A 17834-nucleotide genomic window follows, 5' to 3' on the forward strand; every position below is an offset into this window, starting at 1 on the left:
TACGTTGTCATTTGTATAAAAGTTGTGGATCACACAGAGCAAGTTTCATTGCCTTAACTCATGGTATTTCTTAGCACCAATTAACTTAACCTTGGGATATTTTACAGTATTTTAAGAAGGGGGAAAAACAATCTGTCTGTGCCAAAATTTTTATGAAAGTACAGTTTTAGATGCTCCAATAATACATTAACTAACTACACTCCAGAACAGCTTTCATGCAGAATATTCTACACTTAAACTCAGTTTTCCTTATATTTTAATCTCTTCAGAATGATCTTCAAAGTTACAGATGCTTATTCAGTAAGCATACAGTCTGGCAGTTTTCTTAAATGTTCAGGAAAATATTTGATGACATTTTGAAACAAGTTTACAAGACATTTGTTTCTTAACACATCAGTATCAGTGCTACGCCAAAGAAGACTGCATGTTTAAGATGTCAGAAGTAAAGCAAGGAGTAAAACAAGTGTTTGAGAACCCGAAATAGAATGTTCATCACTATTTTAAGGTATTTTTGTTATAACATATTTGTTATTTTTATGACTAGTAAAAGAGTCGATTCAAAGATTTCGTACAGCCTTAATCTTGATTACATTGATGGGAACTGTAAAATTTTCCAGCTACACGGGAACAGAAAGGTGTCGAACATGGTTCACTAACACGGTTGTAAGATCATAGGGAATGCCAGGCGAATTTAAATCTTTATATTTTAAACTTAAGATGTGCTCATCAAGCTTAAAATTGTTAAATATGTAAAAATGCATATACTCTTAAGCCAGTCTCGTAATAAACACTATGTACAGCTGTGTACAGTTATTTACAGCTCTTTTTCAATAAATAAATGTTTACATCATAAATATATCCAACAAACGGATATTATTATTTTTTACATTTTCGTATACCTACAGAATGAAGTATAACTTCCAATAAGTAATTGTTTTCGGGTTAAAAAAATTAAAAGTAGGTATTATTACTAGTGGCAGTGAGTTTTTCAATTTGTTCTATTATTTCCTATTCAGTGATAATTTACTGTATAAATGCGTAAACAAGTTTGTCCTCCTACAAAATACAATGACACTAATACACTAAGAAGTAAAATTTCATCGAAGATTATTAGGGTTAAGCACGACACCTGACAATGAACACAGCGATTTATTAAAATGGCAGCAAAAAATCTTGGCACGCTAAATGTAGTTCTTTTTATGGAAACAAAAGTTAAATAGACAGTGGGGATTGACAGCCAGATACAATTAAAAGTTACAATAACTTCATTAAGATATTCACGCTTCGGAATAGAGAATTTTAAGTATGTGCGTTAAGAAAGTGTTTCTTCTGAAAGGGCGCACTGGTGGTCATAAAACTTGTTATATGATGGATGCTTTGCACTATAGCAAACTTAACGCTTGATTCTCAACAGTATGATAAAGTTACCGATAGAACTGGTAAAACTGTGGAATGTTTATCACATTTGCTGGTCACACCTCCCAACCCTTTCATCATCAGATTCTTGCCACGTTTCAAACCCCCTGTAATTGTAAATGACTTGTGACTGCGTTTGTTAGTAACGTAAGGTGGGAAAAATGAAATGAATTATGATTTACCACTTTAAAAAAAAACCGTGTTTGTAACTAATGGCTCTCTCTGATGAAAGTTTAAAAAGATGGCAGTTAATTCCTTTGTAAGCGAATAAAAACAATTTAAGTATGTACAAATTTATTCAGAATATCCGATCCGAATATATTTTTAATACTTATTTCACCGCAGGGTGATGTGTCAAAGTGGTTAATATAACTTGCAAAAAAGAAGTTAGCGATATTCAACTACCGATTTTCATAGTGTTGAAAAGTATTATGATTAGGCAGCAATAGCTAAAATGCAATTTCGGAAATTGAATTTATCATTGATATGTCCCTATTCAGGGAGGTTCTCTCTTCGTCACTTAACTAAAATGGATCCGAAAAGCATTTGCTTTAGTAATTTTCTTTGTACATATGATGAACTTAAGTTTTAAAATGATAAATTCGAATTACTATTTTTAAAAACGACAGAAAGTGCTGTATTATTAAAACTATAGAACTTTGAAGGGTGGGGGGAGGAAATGACAGAAATTAAGAAATTTCTTTTCCACCTGGGAACCTGTTTCAAATATTTGTTATGTCCAAGGCATTTTTGCTCACTGATCACTTCATCTGCTTTAGCTATATCTGTCTTGGAAACCTGTTTTTCCTGTCCAGGGATAGACCGAAGGACATGGCTGACATGTTTTCATGTTGCGAGAACTTCCCTGATAACCAATGTTGCACACTTTAGGATGATGGCAAGGCGGTGGTTTGTCACTTTTCGTTTTACATTGCCACGGTTCGAAATCGTTGATCCTGGATAGTGGAGTTGGATTTCTCATCCACTGTATCATCTGCCAGTTGGTTACAATAAAGATGTCATTTTTGGAATTGATGTGCTCGACGAATCGCATGAATGCCCTACGGTGATGTTGTGTGGTGAACCAGGCGGCGTGATAAAACAGACCAAAAGGAGCTCTGTTCGTGGTGTAATGACGGTTGAAGTTCTTCAACAGCATCTCATACACTCCATCTTCGTCGTCGGGATTAGCACAAGCATCACCCATGGAGCATCTTCCTCCTCTGTAATCATTCCACATTACCATACCAACCTAAAGATAAATGAAATAATGGTTAGCTTATTCTGTACAGATTTATAAATTCTTTAGAAAATTTTGAATACCAACAATGAGTTGAGCCTTTCCCCATCGCCGAATTACTAAAATTACTTTTGTTTAAATAAAGTTGAAAACAAAACATTACTCGATAATAAATCAAAAAAGAGAAAGGTTAGAATAGCAATTGTTAAGCAATTGTTTTCGGCTTAAAAAAATTGACTTTTTTTTAATGAAACGTCAAGGACTATGGTCACAGTTCAATTTGATTTAGCTATATGAAAAGTAAATAAAAATATCCATTTTAGCTAATCACTAGATTGAGGAACTAAAACAAACGGCACAGGAGAGACCAAGATGGCGACAGCTCAGAGGAACTGACTAGTCACAAGACTGAATTACTGATGACTATATTTAGGTGTGCAGATAGATACAAAAAGCAAGAATGTAATTCGTGTATTTGTTGGTGTACTTTTAAAGCAAAGTTTCTGCATCAAAGTATACCAATATAGTTAACTATGAACAAGTGATAACCTCTGATTATATGATGTACTGTTATCTATAATTTGTAGTGAAGCAGGTTCATTTAAAGCAATTCATAATTTTAGCCTTGGCCCAAATTTAAAGGGAAACTTAAATGTATACTAAAAGTGCCTATACTTTGTGTGTGCATATTTGGAAAATAAGTTTTTTTTTTTTTTTCAATATACGATGATCAGAATCTTCTTGGACCGGATTGATTTTAAAAATATCAATCTGAAATGTGCAGACATTTCCTTAAAAGATGAAGATTTTAGGACGCAAGAGCATCATTGAAAAATGCAACATAGCAGCGCAGCTCTACTCAGAAGTGCTTGCAATAAGCGTAAAGGGACGCTAGCATCACCTATTCGTTCAGGACAGTGCTATTTGAGAGAGATACGTTTGATTAATTTATATGGGCAATTTTTTAAAATATGATCAGTCCCGGAAATTTGAGAAACTTTCTTGATTTTAAATAGCTGTGTTGGATTATTTGAAATGTGTGCCAGGGCAACTATGGTCATGAGGCGTCAGTGTATTGGGTCTCTAAACAATGTATTATTTGGTCTGCCTGTACGATGAAAAATAATTTCTAGGAGAAAACGAAAACAATCAACCCTCATTCGAGACATATCGTGTAAGGTATTAAAAAAAAAAGTCCTAAAAAAAAGTCCTCAAACCAGGACTGTTTTCACATTGCTTAGAACTGATTTTAAAGAGATATTGCTGGCCACTATAACCCATCATTAACAACGAATCTGGGACTTCACTTTTAAAAAGATTTCCAAACTCTGATCTGTGCAATATTAACATATGGTCCTGAATATATTTCACCTTTCTCCTTGTAGGAATCATTTTGGAGAAGGGGGGTGTCGATCGTGGTATATTAAATTCAAGTGTTCAATGTTTTACACAATAACATATTATTGTTGGGACCCAATTACTTTCATTGTGCCTTAATGGATTTAAACATATCCCCCTATTTTATTTAACTTATCATTAAAACAAATAATCTGGCTCTTTATTTAATCAAGAAACTTTTCATTCTGAGTATTTTCTAATAAAAAAGTCTCTTGTTTATCATTTTGATCAACGCTTCACAAGAAATACATGTGAAGCGTTGATCAATATAACAGCGGGTGCTGAACCAGCATTTTGAATTCGGATACTTTTCTTTCTGCAAAAGGACAGAAGAATATCCAGATATCCTTCTGCAATTTTTCTTAAACTTATAATTGCAGACGACAGAAATAAAATGAGAAAGATGTACGTACCTCCCATAATCCTGGAAAGGATTTCGTTGGGCATGGTGGAATCATACATTCGTGGTTAAGAGCGTAATCCAGAGTGTACGGATAAAATGGAGGATTGTTATTTAGTACTGGCATCGAAGAATCGTAGGTAAAATTGGCATCGAACAACATATCAAACATGTTGTTTCCACCGACCTGAAGGAAAGGAGCCCTCATTCCACGAACGTCTTCCATCTTCACTCCACCATACAAATGCATTATTTCTCGTTGTCCGTGAATCTCCTTAAACCAGTTTGCCTTCGAGAACTTTTCTCCGTGGCTGTGCCTGTTTAAAGAAAGTATTATTAATAAGATTAGGTTTTATTTATTGCCTTATTGTATTTTAATAAAGTAAAACTCAAGGTAAGCAATTAATTTGGATCAGACAGCTTGCGTGCGATTATTACAATCTGTGCACCACTAACTTAGAAATACTTTTAGTACGACATTTCAATTTCTCTGGAGAAGATTCATGTTAAAATTATTCATTTATAGATTAACATAGCTTTCATTGGTCATTGGGAAACGTAGTGTACCTCAGAAACCAAATTAGGATTTGATTGTGATAATCTGAACTATGGTTCAAGACTGCAAATTAATAAGTCAAAAATATCGGATACTAAATTGTACTAAGAAATCACTGATTATTACCTATTGGGTGCATCATCTTAGAATAACATACAAACAATGTACACTGAGTGGACAATTCATGGGATACCTACCTAGTAACGGGTAGGCCCACCTTTAGGGTAGATCTGGGTAGATCCTCCACCCAGAACAGTAGTTCTGGGTGGAGGATCAAAAGCTCGAACGGACCTTTCCACAGCATCTCAAAGATGTTCCACCGGGGTCATGTCCGATGAACGGGGAGGCCATTACATGGTGGTAAAATCTGCGGAATGCTCTTTAAACCATATTCTAGTCACCACGGTTCTATTGGGAGGCGCATTGTCCTGCTGGAAGAATCCATTGCCCTGTGGGTGCACGATGATCACGAAGGAATGCAGATGGTCTGCAAGGATGGGCACAACCTGGACTTGAACAAACGTTCTAGATGCCGCCCTTACATATACACGTCTACTCCTTCACCCTCGAGATGTCCGCCCCTGCCAAAGGTCTTTTCCCTTCTGCTTGCAAATTTGATTATATCCAGTCAGTTAGTAAAAAGGGCGACAAATCCCTCCCATCTAATTATTGTCCCATTGCATTTCTACTCTTTTAGTATTAGTAACGGCCATATGGTGCAAGGAAGTTTAAGGCTTATGTGGCACCAGCCAAAAAAAAATGCTTTTCCTTCTTCCTCTAAGCATCTATCCAGCTGACCTTTGAATTTCCCCAAACTGTCAGCCTCAACCACCCACGTAAGTAACTTATTCCAGTAATTTATAACTCGCTGGCTAAAATAAACTAAACTTCCTAAACCTGGACCGTTCAGAGATGCGTCGAGACGTACCAGAGGCCCCAACGTGCGCCAGTTGAACACTCCCCAGACCATTACCGACCGTTCACCTGCCTGAACAGTTCCTTGTTGACATGTCAGGAGTGCATAGCTTCGTGCAGTTTCCGCCAGATACGCACCTCCCGTCCGCTCGAAATAACTGGAAACAGGACTCATTGGACTAGGAGACCCGTCTCCAATCATCCAAGTCCATTGCCGATGCTCTTTCGCTCAGTTGAAGCGTAGAGTCCCGTGTCGTGGTGTTAGCAATGGGACTCTGGTAGGAGGCGGCTCTCATAACTTATTGCTGTTAATGATCGCCTGATGGTATTGGTGGAGACGTTTCTGGCACCTCTCTCTTTGAAGTCGCCGGCGATTTGTGCCACTGTCGCTCTCCAGTTAGCTGAAACAATGCGAGATAGACGTCGACGGCCACGTTCATCCACCGCCTTTCTCTGCCCATATGAGATGTTATTCCGGAAATGACGTATTCCCGATAAACTCTTGATACTGTCGAACGGGGAAGTGCAATTTCTGTATCACGTCCGCGATTGAGCGACCCATGTGTCGGGCACTCACTACCATCCATCTTTCAAAGTCTGTTAACTCACGACGTTTATCCACACTAGCGTCGAATTACTGTCTATGTGAATGCAGTTTACCTATATACCTGTTAAGCGGTGGGTTAGTCCACTAGCGAGAGTGGTGACAGCATCGCGTTGCCCAGGAACCTGGTATCTCAAGGATTCTGTCCTTTTAGTGTATGTGTACTGAATGTAGACTTAGTTTCGCTCTTAGATTCATTTAAAAAGTCAGTAAACTCATTAACAAAAAAAGCTCCTGACGTTAATTTTCAGAAGCGGAAAATAAAAAAAAGTCGCATAACTGAAAGGTTTCGTTCCCTGATAGACTATATTCTCACTATTATTATTTATTTTATTTTATTAAATAAATGACTCTCTTTAATGCAGTTTTCAATGGTTTATTGTGTTCCCACTAGAAAACCTTAAACTTCTTTCCTGCCATCGGCATTTTCAATACACTAAATAACATTGAACTACGTTTCGGATCCAACGTTGAGCAATCGACATCAAGTCACATTTATGAAGGTAACTGATCTCTTCCAAGTTTTCCACTTGGCAAACGTGGAAGAGACCAGCTGAAACTCCAAATTGTGGAAAGTAATTGGCGAGGTATGGAGGGAGATTATTTTAAAGATTTTTTGGTACAAAAAGAAGAATACACCAACGGACGGGAAATACAAGAACAAGCGCTGCAGTTCTGCAAGTAGTCAGGTATGGAGGCACTTATGAGCTATGAAACATGGGCATGAAATCGGCAGAAGCCTTATCCCTCGGTCTCTATTATATCCCTCTGTCTGCTATCGTAGGATAGCAGACAGAGGTATATAATACAGCAAGTTGTTTGGTTGGTTTAGGTTTTTTGCGCATGAGCAACGAAAACTATTAGTCAGGACTAGATAATAATATTGATTTCAAATAAAACAGTTTTCAGTGACCTATCGGATAGGCCATTGTGAAAAGTATCTGTACGAAACATAAAATCAGTCAGAAATCAAAAGTATAAAAATGTTAAACACGTTTCAGTAAGTCCCGAGGATTTTAAAAGTTAAATAGCTGGCACATGGTCACTGTCGGAAGTTTATAAAGCTCAACGAGGTGGACTGTGCAGAGTCGAGAAAGAACTCTCTACGATTCCTGCGTAGGATAGACTGTCATGTTTTTATTGCAGGCTTAATTTGACATAACTTATGTGTCCGAGTATTTTGACAATATGAGTGTAAATTTATTACATATTACCTGTCTGCCTATAGTCTGTATAAGGAAATAACAGGCTGTGATTATTCTGGGGGGTGTGCTAATCTGAGTTTTACTATAGCATCCCTGTAGACAGTTAACAGCTCCCTTGACATACATAAACATACTAATATAGGAGCTCTTGCAAATTTTAAGCAGGTCATTCGATGTACAAAGTCTACCTGAACAGCTATTCTTTACTAATTAACCCTTAATACGCTGGGTTCATTTCCCTACATAATAGGAGTAGTCTTCGCAGATAACCGGTTTGCTTCGACAAAGGATTTTATTGACTAGTATTTAATCTGTACTTAGTACAAAAGGTATAGTATTTTGTTTTGAACTCTCATGCTTCGCTGGATATCAGAAATGAAATTATTTCTGCGTTTTTTGGACTTGTGTAGTGAAAGTTGAGCATCTTATTAGCACGCTGGCTGTCCATTTGTTCACGTCTTTCATTTTACTATTAACTACAGTCTACATCGACAAGGAATATATTACGAAATTTACAAAAGTAATGGAATACTAATAGATGCATTTCACTAATCCAAGCTTTTTTGCAAACGTTGACTAAAGAGAACTGTTTTTAAATATAAAATAAAATAAAAAAATAACGCAGTAAACTTTGCAAAATATATACAGGTAGTTCCCGACTTTACGAGTTAATTCGTTCGTAGCGGGAGTTCGTAAAATGAAAACTCTTAAAGCGGAAATTCCTTTCCCATAGACATAATGTTAAAATCAGGGGTTACGTTCTCAACAATGAATTTAGTTAGCTAATTAGTTTGTTTAAATAATGATTGATTTAACCAAATAAATGAAAACATAACCTGTAAAATCAAGCAAATTATAATTTAAAAAAATTATTTATGACTTACAAATGTTAAAAACTTTATTCATCATCATCGACTAAATGTACACCCTTTGATCACTCGTTGTTGGTTTGTTGCACAAGAAGTCTTCTTCAGAACTGCTTCAAGAAGGGTTTGTTTCCAAGATAATCTCTTCTCTTTTCTTTATAAATTTCATGATAGCATGCATGAGCATTTTTAATGGCACGCACAAATTGCAACCAACTAACTAACACGATTCGCGCGGAGTAACAAGTTTACGAAGAAGAATAAAAAAGGAATGAAGAAAAGATTCTGAAAATTTGTTTTTTTATGTGATTGAAGATTTCAGTGAAGGGGAACTCATTTCACCATAATACCGTAACGTAAAAACCCACAGAATTACAGTGATTGGTATTATCGCAAATGCAATAAGATCGAGTTTACCACCCGTTTATAATAGATTGCGTTAACAGAAAAGCCCAATAAACCGGAAAGTGCAAATTGTTTTTGTTTTCTGGTAGTGAACTCCAAGAAATGTGTTTTAGAAAAATATCACAAAGGCGTTCAAAACTGATTCTTATAATGGAACATAGGATAACGATGAAAGTGTAGTGCGTTTTAATAATTTGAATTGGTAACTAATACAATTTCCATTGTAAAGATTACTTTTTAGAGAGATAAATAGCTTAGTTATATAGCGAAAATTAACTTCCGAGGTCTTGGAACGAATTACAAAAAAAAAAAAAAAAAACAAACAATGTTATTGGGTTCACATGACGATATTTTCACGATACGATGGTGTCTCTGGAACGGATTAATATCATGAAGCGGGGTGCACTGTATTGTATAGCTACGCGCGTGGTTTGAAATGTGGTATTTATGAATGTTTAACATTAATTTTTTTACAATTACTGTTCATATTTTCAAATTTTGTTGATACTGATATTTGGAAAAAAAAAAACCTCGTGTGTGTGCATCTATCTCTGCCCCCCCCCCTCCCCTTCCAGAAGGCTTTACGGAGCACAGTACACTCCAACAGAATTTGCACCTGAGGTGGACGCATTTAAGCAAGATGGCACAGCGTTGGTTTCCACAGATGTCACTGTCTTACGTTTGCTGTACTGGTTTCAATTATTACAAATAAAATATTAAATAGTTAAAAAGAACCGCTCACAAGCCTTTTTCTCCGAAAAATCACAAAGACTGTCTAACATGTCCTATAACTGCCTTTGGCCTTATCTGTCTCAGGACTTGACATTATGGAGAAACTTGGATATGATTTCATTTAGCTTATGTTAACTATGATTTCATTTAACGTAAGCTAAATGAAATCGTATCCAAGGAACTTCATTCAGTAAAAAACCTATCTTCTGCAAGTCATAGCGAAAAGTATGCTCCATTATTTATCGACTTCACTCTCCGCAATGGAAATTTACTCCCTGACAAGGTGCTCACTATGAGTTTTTCCTCATATCGTCCATTGCGATTCATCTGACTCCAGGACTTTGCCTTACTCAGTGAATACCTGTCAGTTCTGTTATTGAACCACACGTAGACACGTATCCGTTTTTCGCAAGCATTCAATTCAAGTTATTCATACTCTTCAAGAAAAGACCTTCTTGAATTCAGTATACATGTATTTTGGCAAGTAGATTTCATTCTCAGAAAGTACACGAACTATTCTTTCTTGGAATTCGGCAACGTTTTCGTTTCTGGTGTTAGAGTTCCAAACGAGTTCAGTGACTCTGACCGAATAGTGATGGAAGTCTATGGGGCAGGAACTTGGCCTAAGATAAATTTCAGAGCTTAACATTCCGAAGAACTCCCATCTGAAACATCGTACTAAAGTGGAAGGTTGTTGGCCTTTGCAGAGTTCTCCATTAAACAGAGAAACTGAGTATTTTGACAATAAAACGTAACACTTTATACTATTCTGAAGAAACGTGCACAAGATTTCTTACAAATGGCACAACACGTCTAGGTACGTACAGGAGTAGTTGTTACCGCCCACGCTTTTCAGATCATTGTATCAAAAACTTTCCTCACAGAATTCTGTGTAGAGAAATTGGGCCATGCTCTGAATAACCGTCCTCTAAAGAAGCAGAATTGATTCTCCATTTCGATATACAACCATTTCAGCAGATGGAAGAACTCTGAAGCGCCCCCCCCCCCAAAAAAAAGTTTTGAAAAGGGTGCATCGTCCCAATGTGAAGTATGCTTGTCTGTTGGTTTCAGGGTGGGATTTTTCATGTACCATATTGAACTGATGATTCAATGGGCAGTACCTTGCATTTCGTGACATCCTCCATAAAACCTTTATAATACTGCTGACATTCAATGGAATCAGCATTGGAGGGAGGGAAAAAAAAAAATCAGTATTGGAAATAAAACCATGAGCGCCCGCACCAACACATTTTGTAATACAGGACGTTTTTCCTCCTATTACAAAGGTGGATGGGTGCCCGCTCGCGTTTGGGAATAATGTGACGTTTAAGATCCGCTTAGATTCTATGTTTGCGCCATGAACCACTGAGACGAACTTGAAAGATGTGAGGGGGATCACGCCCTTCAGGGCCCAACATCATTTAATCAAAGGAGACTTAAGATGTGATCTGTTGATAAGGTGGTATTTGTCTGTGTGTTAACTGCCAAAGAACTTAAGGCTATGAGGCGTCGGTATATTGTCTGCATAGCATGTATTGCTTCGGTCGGTTTGTTCGCTGGAAAAGCTCAACTTTCCAAGAGATAAAACCGTGGAATCCTTTCTCGACCACTTTGAAAAAAGGACGATAAAAATTCCTTCAGTCGAAACGGAATTCAAACCCAAGCCTTATACACATGTGGAAAGATGGTGATCATAATCACTCTGCAAACTGATCTGAAAACCGCCATTGCCTTTCTCTAGTGTTCTTATATATATATATATATATATATATTTTTTTTTTTTTTTGGATAATGTATGCCACAAAAAATTATTTGAGATTATGTATAATTGCACTGCTCTTTATTATTATTACTATCAGTTTATTAATCCTATAGTACTCGCCCCAGGACAGCCACGGGATAGAGGGTAATAACTGCATACTTAGGTGAGAGATATATGACATGTGAGCCCCACCTGCTGAAATATTTACATAAGTCTACAACAACAGCTTATATTCTTAGTATCTTTAACTTTACTAATGAAAGACATTAAATTTAAATGGAAACAAGTATTGGGTGGAGTGCTGGATCAACCTGATGACTTAGATACAAGACAATCAATATTATTCAATAGTCTGTCGATATGGACACCTTTAGACTTCAACGACACCTGCTGACACAAAAATAATTTTCTTGGCGAGATTCGAACTGATCTCTCTCTCTCTCTCTCTCTCTCTCTCTCTCTCTCTCTCTCTCTCTCGGAAAGAGCCTCAACTCATGGGCTACCATAATCTGCTGTTTACACTTTCATTGCAATGAGTTTACAAAGATTAAAACATTGAAAATAAAAACTGAGCTCATTTACATAACTCAAGTATTCTCGTAGAAAATCGTGCAAAGTGAACTTCCTTCCATATTTGCAGGAAAATGTTTACTGGAAGACCTCCATGCATTTTCAGTTGTCAGTAGTACAATGTTAGAGAGAATTAAAAATCAAAAAACATTGAAATCATTTACGATATCTCTAAGTACTCACGTTAATGTTATCATCACGTTAATTTAATAAAGAACAATAATTGTTAAGTAACGTCTTAGATATTACATTTTAACTTCCGGTACTTACGTGATTGAATGGGACGCCATCTCGTGACCTCTGGAATAAAGAGTTTGCACCATGCCATAGTCAGTCCATTCATGAGACACGTAGAACGTGCCAAGGAGCGGACAGTCATTTGGATTCTTTCTGCCTTCAAAGATTTCAGCAAAAATTTCGTAGTTCAAATCGTTGACTGCGTCATCGAATGTTATCATTACTATCTGCGGAATCTGTTTGGCAGTGAGTCCTCCTGGTACTTCGGACCCTCCACAGCGACAGTCTGGAAGTCGACACTTCGATGGCTCACAAGTAGTGGCGAGGGAGAGAGGTCGAGGCGTGGAATAAAGAGAAGGTGGTCTGGATGGAGGATCTGGTGGGGGTCGGGGTCCCAGCAAGGGTGGCTTAGTGGCTGGACGACTGATTCCAAAGGGTAAACGACGTCCGGACGTTCGCGTAGTTGGAGCCAGAGTAGTAGTGGTAGTCGTTGTCCGGATGGTTGTCCTTACTGTTGGCTCGGGGCGCTGTACTTTAATGGTAACTCTGGATCTTGGCGTGTAGGGTACTGGGGTAATCGGCGGCCCCTGGTCTTCATCTTCTTCATCATCGTCATAGTAATCGTAATATTCATCGTCTACCTGCTCGGGGTCATCATCGAACTGATACTTAGGCGATTCTGAACGCAGTTCCTTTGCACGCTTTTTAGCATCACTGCTGTAGGTGAACGACTGCTGACGGGCAGTGCCGTACGGTAATTGGATCGACACAGGATTCGTGCCGAACTGAGCGTCCAGGGTTTCTGTGCCATCCAGCGATTGCCGAGGTCCGTTATTATAGCGAGTCTGGATGGAAACATCGCCCGAGTTCTGAACGCGAACCAGCGCATCTTTCTTTGCACTAGGGAATGAACGAACGGCGGCGTTATCGTTCCTGGTGCGCACGTTGTATGTGTAAACTCCAGTAGCTTTAGGCGGAGGCACCGTGGGTCGTACAACATTGCGATAACCGATGGTGTTGCCGTTGTTGGCGGATGGAGCAGCAGCTGTGGGAGCTAGAGGACGTTGGTATTGTGTTTGACTTCTTGAGGAAGGGGTGGTGTACAGAGGCTTGACGTACACGCTGATCTCAGGAAGATCGGAGTTACGATCATCTGTTTCGTCCTCGTCGTCATCATATTCCGGATCATTTTCGTCGTCGTCATCATCTTCGCCTCGTCTGTATGTGTTGTATCTTCCCGTATACCTAGACTGTGACCTTCGCGAAGTGGTGGTTGGCGGTAGAGCGGTGCTGACGACCCTAGTGACTGGTATATACTGTCTGACGTTCGAGGTCCTGGTGTTGGTGGAGTACGTTACGGGAGGTGCTGCTGTCGCTTTCAGTGGTCTTCTTAAGGTGGCTGGTTGCGACACACGGAGAAGATTGTCACTTGAGTTACGGCTGATTGGAGGACGGTACTGGCTCGAACTGCGCGAAGAAACTGTAGTGGTTGTTGGGCTGATGCGTTTGATCACCTGCTGCTGCTTCACTGTTCCACTTCTGCTCCTGTACGGGCGGCTTGTGGTAGAGTAGGAGGCCCGTTGAGTGAATGGCGCTCGGGTAGAGTGACCGCGTCCTGAAAATAGAAGAGGAAGAAATCAATACTTGATCTTTTTGCTCCTCTTAGCAAAAATAATGCATGACAGAATCATAGCAATGTTATTTGTCGGGTGATGTATTTCTTAGCATAAGGAAACAACCTGCAAAAAGTAAGCAGTTTTGCTTAATTTCTTATTCTGTTACTGAAGTAACAATTTGTTTTTGCCAACGAAACAAAGGCTATGAAGCTTTCGTGATCTTTAAACTACATGTATTTTACGGCCGGTTGCCTGTTTTCTGGATGAAAAACCCAAAGTTTCCGAGAGAAAACTGTAACCTTCACCAAGGACCAACCAATTCTGCTATGATGATAAAAGAGGCTCAAATTACTCTTGTATTGATGAAAATATAACCGAAGCTTTTTCTTAGCTGTGTGAAAGGATAGCAGCAATAACCACTGTTACTGGGATACAAATTCGTAGAATAAAATATTCGTTATTCTACAATACACAAGAGGAATAATTGCACATGTAAGAACAAGCTAAAAAATTTTAGTAACTAGATACATTTTTTTTTTGGGAGGGGACGTGATTGAAATGTATAAAGACTGATGGGGATTAGTACATTTCGAAATTTTCCATTTCACCAAAACTTCAATAACGTGTTCGTACCATAGGGTATAAAGAATGTGGGTAAAACGCAGTCATGCTGAACCTGTGCAATTCAGTATGAAAATAGACAAGGTGGAAGATTTAAGCGACTCTGAAGGTGGTGTGATATTTTGGAAATTGCAACCCGGCTGAGGTCTTCAGGTACGATTGTGTCTGCGATGTATCGGCAAATAACAAAATAACAACCAGCCAAGGGCGATAACTGTGGTCGGAAACAGCTCGTTGATGCCTGAGGTCAAGCGAAGATGACAACAGAATCAATAGGATAACAGAACGGTTGTGGTTAGTAAAATAAAAAATCCAGTACAACAGTGATAACCAAAGGAGCATTTTAGAATGCACAACTCGTCATACCTCGTCACGGATGAGGTATCATAGCTGACGACCGAACATCGTTCCGTTCCTGTCAGCAAAAAATAACGTATGGTTACAGCGGGCTCGGGAACACCAACGCTAGAATTTGGGGAAAATGTTTCATGATCTGAATCTTGTGTCCTGCTGTTTCATGTTGATGGGACCAGAGTACGACGAAAACAGACGAGTCCACAGACCACACCTGCTAGGTGTCAATAATGCAGGCTATTGGCGGCTGTGTAATGGCACTGGAATTTGGATGCCACAGGTTATTTGGCAATTGTCTCCTACCAGACGCGTCCCTCATGTCTGCAGCGTATCCATCTGCGAATGGACTCTTCCAGCAGGATAATGAAGCCAGAGTTGTATAGAACATGAGTGAATTCAGTCTACTGAAGAAGCCTCCTCAATTATCAGATCCTAATCCAATTGAGCACTTGTGCAATGAGGTGGAACGAACTCTTATCAGTAGAGATCCGAACTATTCAATTTGCAGAAGCTGTAGGAAGCAATACGCACCAGCTCTGGCACGCTTTCAACACCTCGTTAGTCCATGCCACGACGAATCCAGTCTGTTCTAGGGTGCATCTACTTGCTATTAGGTAGATGTACTAATAAAGTGGCCAAACAGTATATAATCTTTTGTTAATGTTATATGTATAAATACACTGTTAATATAATACACGAATACAAGTATATCAAGGCATCGCTAATATAAATACTCTAATATCTCGAGCTCCCGTTTGTTAACCATTTTATTCTGCAAGGCATAATAATAAAAAAAAAAAAAAAAAAATTTAAGAATCAGCAAAACCAAAGTTCGATATATTAGTGTTAACCTTCAATGGTGCTGAAGACCCTATTAATCAGCAGGACTTGCCGATTCCTTTGTTATACTCACCAAGAAAACGAAAATAACAAAGCAATCCATCTTTTACATGAAATATTATCGCCATGATTTGCCTCTGTAATACAAAGTATTACAGGCTCAATTTGTAGGCTCGCATCGCGAGCTAGTAAGTTGATTCAATAAAGACAAACTCCTTTCGAAATAGGATTCTACCCATTAGGTTCTGGGCACCTCCACTTATTACTGATTTGCGCTTATGTTATTTTCTATAAAGCGATGCTATAAAATTATAAATGATAATTAATGTAACATTCAGTCATTAAACTGGCTATGAGAATTACATATAGCAAACAATCCACGCATGCCAAAATAATGACGCTTTGGAAACTACTTTCAATTGGAGAAAAAAAATGAATGTGACAGAGCAAGACTAGCTCCACTTTCTAGTTTCGGGGTGCTTTTTTATTGATGTTTATTCGCAGTGACAGATAATTTATTAAAATAGTAAGTGTCACAAACACCTAAGCAGTCCTACTACTAATATACTCCGGGATCATACAGTGAACCGAGCTCAGAGAGAGATCATCAGGAGAACCAAAAATTATCAAATGCTTCCAGCGCTATCCGAAGGCGACTGACCATAGCTCGGAAAGAAGGGGCTTCACAGACCCCATCGAACAACAGAATAAGGCGATTTAGAACATGAAGGATCACTTTTTTTTTTTTTATTAATCACAAAAAAAAAGAAAGCCTTACGTTTGTGAAAAACATTTTGGAATATAACGTAAAAATAAAAGTAATACAAATAAACTTCAGTAAAGTTAAAATATAAAGCATTAATACAAAACATGAATGGGCTAAAACAACGTAATATTCATTTTTAACACTAGTTTTATTAATAAAAATATCAATTTTATTTTCATTTAACAATGCAGCTATTCCGTTGAAAAATTCAAATTTAAGATGATTTGTCCTAAATTTGGAGATGTGAAATAATTTATTTTCCCTCAAAGGCCTAGGTGGACAATTGAAGCTAACACATGACAGTAGCAATGAAGCATCTATTTTGCCTTGAATAATTGAATGTAGAAGGATGCAGTCAACCATTCCTTCTAACAACATGGGAAGGTTAAATTTTACACCAATCTTTATATTTAAACATAATAGTCTAAATCTGATTTATAAACTAAGAATCTGATGAGAGATTTTTGAACCCTTTCAAGCGTATTAATATTATTTATACCGAAAAGGGGTCTAACACTTGTGTTGCGTACTCCAGAATTGGACGAACATATGACGTATAAGTAAGTTTTGGGATATCAGGGGCAAAGTCAAAACAAGCCCTTTTGATCAAGCCAAGCAATTTAGAGGCTCTGGCAGTTTATTAATGTGTTTGTGTAAAAGCCATTACTAGTTCTTAAAATCCCTAAATCTTTTATTTCATGAGTTCTTTTAATATGCAAAGATTCTAAAGTGTAATTGTAACAGATGCGACAAATTGTTTATGAGGATCTGAAATGGTAATGACATTTATCAATATTAACATCTAGTCCATGACTTTTAATCCATTGGTATATTAATGGAGTACCTTTTTGTAGCTCCTCACAATAGAAAGAGGTAACAATTTACCATAACAAATCTCCCCTTATTAGGGTCCCACAGAAAAGGTACATTAAAATCTTCCATCACAACTGTATTAGTATCCATATTAACAGAGTTAATAATTGACTCCATGTAGGTCTCAAGTTTAGTTATTGTACAAACTAGAAATATAATAAAATCAACAGTAAAGAACATTTACCTACTTTTAATTTTACCTTTATACCCTCAAATCCCTCCAAATTCGATTGTGCCAAAATACTGAATTTTTTGTTAATAAAAAAAAAGCAACTCCCCCACCTATCTTCAGAATTCTATCCCTCCTGAGAAGATGGAAATTGTCAGGACAGAATTCTTGATTATTGATGTCAGGAAATTATCAAGTCTCTGTAATGGCTGAAATGTCAAAATCTTGAATACTTATGTTAGGTAATTTATTAATTGTGCTTAATATTTTGTAAATATTAAGCTCCTAT

General features: G+C 37.8%; 1 protein-coding gene across 1 annotated transcript in view; it reads right to left on the minus strand.

The window, feature by feature from the left end:
- Positions 1–921: 921 nt before the first annotated feature.
- Positions 922–17834, minus strand: part of LOC150077072 (uncharacterized) — a 79473-nt gene continuing 62560 nt past the window's right edge. Inside the window, exons 3-5 of the mRNA XM_090386422.1 lie at positions 12340–13921; positions 4468–4771; positions 922–2668 (exon numbers count right to left, since the gene is read on the minus strand). Coding sequence (XP_090242548.1) covers positions 2192–2668; positions 4468–4771; positions 12340–13921 — 2363 coding nt within the window. The 3' untranslated portion in view covers positions 922–2191. The remainder of the gene's footprint in view (positions 2669–4467; positions 4772–12339; positions 13922–17834) is intronic.

This window comes from Mastigoproctus giganteus, chromosome 12, assembly GCF_048544385.1.
Source record: "Mastigoproctus giganteus isolate SK-2022 chromosome 12, ASM4854438v1, whole genome shotgun sequence".
Lineage (NCBI taxonomy): Eukaryota > Metazoa > Arthropoda > Arachnida > Uropygi > Thelyphonidae > Mastigoproctus > Mastigoproctus giganteus.